Source organism: Mytilus galloprovincialis, chromosome 7 (assembly GCF_965363235.1).
Source record: "Mytilus galloprovincialis chromosome 7, xbMytGall1.hap1.1, whole genome shotgun sequence".
NCBI classification, from domain to species: Eukaryota; Metazoa; Mollusca; class Bivalvia; order Mytilida; family Mytilidae; genus Mytilus; species Mytilus galloprovincialis.
Genome location: NC_134844.1, coordinates 25,216,606 through 25,224,014, shown reverse-complemented (window position 1 = coordinate 25,224,014; position 7,409 = coordinate 25,216,606). Strand labels below are relative to the sequence as shown.

At 32.2% G+C, this 7,409-nt stretch overlaps 1 protein-coding gene across 1 annotated transcript; it reads right to left on the bottom strand.

Moving 5' to 3' along the window:
- Positions 1-3,264: 3,264 nt before the first annotated feature.
- LOC143082622 (toll-like receptor 4) lies at positions 3,265-5,995 on the bottom strand. Its single transcript, XM_076258402.1, has one exon. The coding sequence runs from the start codon at positions 5,989-5,991 to the stop codon at positions 3,457-3,459; it is 2,535 nt and encodes an 844-aa protein (XP_076114517.1). The 5' UTR covers positions 5,992-5,995; the 3' UTR covers positions 3,265-3,456.
- Positions 5,996-7,409: the final 1,414 nt, after the last annotated feature.

Sequence of the window (7,409 nt, the reverse complement as noted above, 5' to 3'; positions counted from 1 at the left end):
CCAGGTTAGAGGAGGGTTGGGATCCCGCTAACATGTTTAACCCCGCCACATTATTTATGTATGTGCCTGTCCCAAGTCAGGAGCCTGTAATTCAGTAGTTGTCGTTTGTTTATGTGTTACATATTTGTTTTTCGTTCATTTTTTTTATATATAAATAAGGCCGTTAGTTTTCTCGTTTGAATTGTTTTACATTGTTTTATCGGGGCCTTATATAGCTAACAATGCGGTATGGGCTTTGCTCATTGTTGAAGACCGTACGGTGACCTATAGTTGTTAATGTCTGTGTCATTTTGGTCTCTTGTGGACAATTGTCTCATTGGCAATCATACCACATCTTCTTTTTTATATAGTCATTTAATGATAGTTGACAATTGTCTCATTGGCAATCATACCACATCTTCTTTTTTATATCGTCATTAAATGATAGTTTTTATCCTTTTTATGTTTAGGACAAGAAATATAGAAAAAAAATATATAAACAGTAACGGTAAAAATGATCGGCAAAACAAGATAAACAGAAGACAACAAGGCCTAAATGGTAAGACCACTTCTTTTTACTGTAAATTTGTGGTCTTGAATTTTCCCTCAAGAAAAAGTGCCAGTCAAAAATTTCCTTAACGGAAATTGTAGTTGAGAAAACTTCCTCAAGGGAAAATTTGAAGCTGCAAATTTCCTCACAGGAAAAAGTATTTCATCAAAGGAAAATTTGAAGCCGCAAATTTCCTCAAAGGAAAAAAATAGACTTTCCTCAAATGAAAAACAATTTCTCTTCAGGAAAAATCTCATTTCTTTAGGGAAATTCGATTTCCCCTGAGGAAAACTACTTTTCCTCTGAGGAAATCGTTGACAAAGGGGGCATAACTTTTTCAACAGTGGTGTTAGAGCAAAAAAAAAATAGGACAAATATCAGGGAACCAATACCAACCAAGTTATCAACTTCATTTCGACTTAACTCCAACGGTTAAGGTGACAACTTTTGCACTCAGCGGAATAGCAAACTTGTCCGTCCGGGAGACTGTTCGAGTTTCCTTTTTGAATTTTACTCGGAGTTTAGTATTTTTTTTGTAATTTTAACATCTAATACAGAGTTTTGTTAAAAAGATTCCCATAAATAGAAATTCCCTTTGGAAATCATTTTAGTAAAAAAAGATTGATTTCTTTTCGGCAACACAATATACAGATCTTATACCATGTACCAAATAAAGGCAACAGTAGTATACCGCTGTTCGAAAGTAATATCTCGATTGAGAGAAAACAAATCAGGAATACAAACTTAAACAAAGGGAACAAGTCAGAAATATGTTGTTATCCATTCGTTAGTTGTACTTGAACTTTTATTTAAATATGTCATTTGATTAGGGACTTTCCGTTAAGAATATTCCTCGGAGCTTCGTATGTTTGTGTTATTACTTTTTATTCTGGGTTGGAACCCCCTTTTTGAAATAGCTGGATCCGCCTCGTCACATGTACTTAAATATTTTTACAGTTTATTGATTCATATATATTTTTTGTCACTAATCAGTTGTAATTGGCTTTGAACTAGCTGTCAGTAACTGCAATAACTCTAAGAACTGGAATGAGGAATAGATTATTACACAGCCATTTTCGTTCTATGTTTTCATGTCGCTGCCTTTAATTATATAATAATGTTGTGTTTAACATTGACTATGCGAAAATAGTAGCCAGGGTGAGAGACAATAGTGTACGACCCGAAGGGGAGTACACTATTTACTCAAACCCTGGCTACTATTTTCCATAGTCAATGTTAAACACAACATTAATATCATTATTATACTGACTGTTTACTATTTTGAATAGTAGTGTATTTCAATGTAAATAAATTCCCTTTGTGAAACTTTGCATATACATGTACTTATAGTGCAACTAGTTGTGTTTATTTCTTAAATATAGTAACATAGCTATATTTTGTATAATGTCAATTTCATCATGGAACACGTTCTCCACAATCAGAAGTCCATTAAGGGATGAAAATAAGTTTGACATTTGTGTTACGATTAAAAAAGCTATCATTTTGTCAATTTAATTTGCAGTATAAAAACTATATTAGGTCAATGTCATAAATATATAAGCTTTTTTGTACTCAGCGCATAACTGGGGAAGGGCGAGGAATTGATTCAATAGTATTTGTTTGAGTCGAAATGCTTGATTTTAACTCTGTATCTGAATATACTTTTGTAGACAGCAGTTTAGTCATTAAGCGACTTTAATTAGTGGTTTATAAAATTGTCATTTCAAGCGCACATATGATCAGGCTTATAACTTCAACCTACTTGTCTGTCAAAGCAACTACGCTCCGCCTTTGCACGTGAACAATGATTGACGTGAAAATCAATAGTCTATCGCAACAGCAATGCATACTATTTTCGCATAGTGCAGTTAACGCTACATATTTCTTTCAAAAACTATGCAAAAATAGAGCAATTTTACTATAGAAGAACTTTCTTACAGGAAGTATAATAATAGTTGATGTAGGACGTACTGTTGCATATAATTGCTTATATACACTTTTTTAAACATTGGTATATAGTTGTCTCATTCGCAATCATACAACATTATCCTTATATTTGTATGTAGTTCAAGAGTTTCATATTGCACCTTTTTTTTTTACAGATTATACATACACAGCCGAAAATGCAACCAGTTTGATGCAACTTATGAGTTACTTTCTTTATTGTTCACATGACAAACCCTATTTCTCTTTATATCTTTACACGAATATCTTTATATGTCATTGATCAAAATAATGATTGTTTTGTGCGTGGAAACAAACGAATGTTTACATTAAACTGCGACAGTAATTAAAGACCATTGCATGAATAATTCAAGGGAAACCTTGAATTGTTTTCAGTTTTCGAGAAAATCCGGGATTGTGTGCGATCCTGGAACGAATCCTAGGATTTTATGTGATGCTTGAGTGGAGCATGGGACTGTATGCGATCTTCGAGTGTAGCCTGTGGTTGTATGTATCCTCAATGGAACAATGGGGGTTGCATACGAATCTCTTGAAACCTTTCTATATTTCTGTCTTAATGCAGATGCTAAACATTAAAGATATTTGTCACCAATATTTTAACATTTTTCAAACTTTGAATAAACTTTTTCAATTGAATTATATCCAGAAAGCAGCTTTAATAGTTTTAGGACCTGATAATGTAAAATTTATGAAATTGATTACGCCACTTGCATAATGTTTCTATTTTGATTTTTACGTTGTTTTTGTCAGTTAGTAAAACCTATAATCGACAAAGGCACACCTTAAGTTTAAACATATTTGAAGGTGTGCATCTTTTTCATAATAATAACATGTTAGCCATTCATTTTCGTATTCTTTATTGTATTTCATGCTGAAGTACTATGTATTGTAATTAATTGATTACGAATGCAATTAACAAATTTCAAATTATTTAAATAAGTAAACATAGTTAGTTTTAAGAGTCAGGACGTGAGTACTTGTGTAATTTGGTCCCAGAAAACAGTATCACCATATTCATCGTTAGGATATTCAATATACGATTGTGATTGTACCAATTCTAAAATGTGTAATGGCAATTCTTTAGATGATATCTGGTCTATGAAAATAAGAAATAGCACGTTTTCGTGATTTCTTTCGTAGATGCTCTCCATTCTTGCCATATTATATTCAAACATGCACCAATAAGACTTCAGGAAATTTCGAGACATGATTATAATTGTTCTACGACTATTGTGTATAGCGGAAGTAATGTTAGTGGCAATGTCATTACCAGGTAGAAAATTCCTTTTATGTAAACACAAACTGATTCCATTTTCTTTTTCCAGTTTTGTAAGCATTTGCTTGTGGACAAATGTGCTATCCTCATTTGCATAAGATACAAACGCTCCATACATATACGATTTGTCATCATCGTTTCCAACTGGGATCATCTTTTTATGAGATCGTATTTTTATCATGTAATACGCATATCGCAATTTCCATCGATATCGATAGATTAATCCACTACATATTATAACCAAAACAGAAGATACTGACGCTACAAGTGCAATGATTATAGGAATTTTCGACATGCATGCCTTTGACAGTGTATCGTAAAGTTCATCAACATTTTCTAGCGACACTAGAGTTAAGTCTGAAAGTTGGCATGTGTAAGTCTTTTTTCCTATTAGTCCAACATTTGTCGTACCTAACCATTGGACAAAGTCAATTGTTTCACAAGTACACAGAAAATCATTCTGACTTAAATCAATTGTGAAATGTTTGTTTAAAATCTCAATAGAATGTAGTTGTTGTACTGTCGAATCAGATATAAACGTGATGCGATTATTTTTCAAATTGAGATATATCAGACTTTTTAAATGACCGATATCAAAATCAATACATTGAAAAGTATTTTCGCTTAGATCAATCCTTTCAATTTTTAACTGAGACTTGAAAAAATCTTTTGATAATCTTTGTATTTTATTTTGAGATAAATTTATTGTTTTCAAATTATGCAAATTTTGTAATGTTGCGCCTTTATAATCATACGGTAGTACAAGTCCTAATATATTATTTTGTAAATATAATTCTTCCAAGCTACCGAAATCTTCACTGAAGAAATAAGTTGACACATTTGAACAAAAGTTTGATGACAAGTCGAGATATTTAAGACTTTTGACATTATAAATTGGTCCTATCCATGATGTGAGCAAATTATTACTAAGGTCAATATTTCGCAGAATATTGATTGTGAAACTGTATGCTATAACACTGTAATGTAAATGACAAGAAGAATAATTCAGTGATGTAAGTTGATGTGGTATTGGCAGCGGTGTAGCGTGATCTCTATACTCCATCGCATATTTAATCTTTGTTTCGGTGACGGGTTCTTTCTTACATACAATATCATAACTACATTGTTCAGGGTGTTCGTCCTCTTTATGAAATGTGAACAAATGTGAAACATTGAACGCTCTCACGGAAGTGCGTAGTAAATCCCAAAAGTAGGGACCGTATGAAAACTGGTTATCCCTGGCTGAAACGTAGTCAAGTGTGTTAGGCATAAACAACATAGCTCCGGTTTCAATCTGCTGCAGTCGGTTACTGTCCCCATGAATTTCTCGAATCGACGTATTAGCCAAATACTTTATCTGAGAAGTTCTGAGCATTGTATTCATGTCAAACACCTTATGGATTTTATTCAATTTTAAAACTTTGATTGCAGAAAATTGCAGATCATGTGTTACATTCTCCAAGACTTCAAATTTTAAGCAGGTGTTATTTGAAATATCCAAAACAGAAATGCGTTTGAGTTGCTGGAAAGTACCTTTGTTAATATGTTTAATACGACAACCTGAAAGACTTAAATTTTCAATTTGAGGAATATATTTAAAGCTTTCATTATTCAACGATCGAACGGAGCAAATTCCCGTCAATCCTGACAAGTCTAGTCCCCGTAATCTTTTCATAGAATAAAACGATTCACTTATTTTTCCTGTATCATTTGAAATAAAATCCATTCCGATTGATCGAAGAGAAACCAATAATGTCAAATTTGGTTGAAAGTTTCCAAATAAATTTTGTTTTATGTTTAGACTTATCAAGTTTACTAAAGGTTCCAATACGTGTATGTTCATTGTCATACAGTCATCTAGTCTATTGTTCTGTAAATTCAGGCTGCGCAAATTTGTTAATCCTATAAAAGATAAATTTCTAAGTTCGTAAATCTCATTGCTTGATAGATCCAGTTTCAGCAGGTTAGTCAAGTTAGAAAACGCCTGGTCATGGATAACTTGTATTATGTTTTCATTGTACGAAAGTTCTTCGATGTAATTTGGAAGTTTAGGAATCTCTCTTATTTTCAATCTGGAACAATCGACAGAAAACAACAGAGTGACTGGGTTCAGTCGACATTTGCATTTTTGGAGGAAATCACAACGCTCTTGTCTTTCATCTGCTGCCATTACATGGTATATATATCGAAGAAGAAACAGTTGTAGCAACGTGAAATTCATTTTCCTTGCTTTCTAAAAAATGTTATAAAAAAAAATCTATTTAGTTTGTAATTGAATCATATATCAAAAGCCTAACAGCAATATTTTATAGTCATTCTTTCTTGTTGTATTATTAATATGAAGTCGACATATTATTGACATTTTGTTATTGTGCTATGGTAATTTTATTTAGCCTTGTCTTTCATTTTTGGTGTAATGCTCTATATATAAAGTGTCAATATCTTTTTTGTAGACATGGTGGTTTGTTTCTACAGGGATAAATATTATAACACAATGTTGACTGCTGTACCCCTAACTTTTTGCATTTGCATCTATCATGTATGTTTGTTTTGTTCTCAGATTGTTGTCAATATTAAAAAATGTTATGCGAGAGATTTAGCTAGCTATAAAACAAGATTTTATCTACCATTTCCTACATATGGAAATACCTGCACTTAGTCTGGAATGTGACATTTGTTTTCCATTCGTTTAAAATGTACGAGCCTTTGATCTTGTCATTTGAGAAGGAAATTTCCGTTCCTTGTAGTTCAGTATTTTTGTGATTTAACCGTTTTCATTATGATGAGGACGTAAGACGTGTCATACTCTGATCTTTACCTTCCTGTTGTCAAACTGAACCACGTAACATATCCCATGTTACCATTAATGATTAATAAACTTTGGTAATTGCATATTTTGTAAATGGAATAACTATTTATATATTTGATGCGTCCTTCGCGCTATGTGTTTCACTTTGACCAGGAACGATCAACTTCTAATATTTGAAAGCCAAGGATATAAACGAACTTGCAAACACGAGCAGCTAAATCACTAAACGGAACATAAAACAAATAGGCAATACCGACTTCTCTGTCTGAGGCAATAATCAACTTTGTTTCTTGATAATTTCTATCTATAAAGAATATAAGAAACTAAGGGTTTAAATCATTTCAGTACCGAAGCATTAAAATCTGAGCTGACGATATCGTTAAGAATACCAAAGGCCGAGTTGAACATAGCTAGTATCAGAAAATAAATTGTATTATATATGTATTTGTTTCATCCTTAGCGCAGTTCTGATATAACTTAGAATTCATAAGGAATCATTATAACCAAAACTTTAGCGAAAGTGGATTGCGAATACATAGCTTGCAGTAAGACATGGTTTCTTTCAAAGAGAGTTGACAAAGGCCGAAATTTTAAAATATTTTTTTCAATACTTGAAAACCATTTAAGGAAAAGTTACCAGGTTTTCCTCTAATATAAAAAAAAGTAAAAACAAACAAATTTATATGCACTCAAAGCCATAATTGTTTTCATCCATATAATATATATGTATCAACTTATTACAGTCATATAACAAATCAAATATTGACAAAAGGCCGATACTAAAATTTTTGTTTCACTGCTGGTAAAAAATAGAATGTAAAAGTTTATAG

What these genes read in the sequence shown, in the direction of transcription:
- LOC143082622 (XM_076258402.1), bottom strand. Translation starts at nt 5,991, where the DNA reads ATGAATTTCACGTTGCTACAACTGTTTCTTCTTCGATATATATACCAT.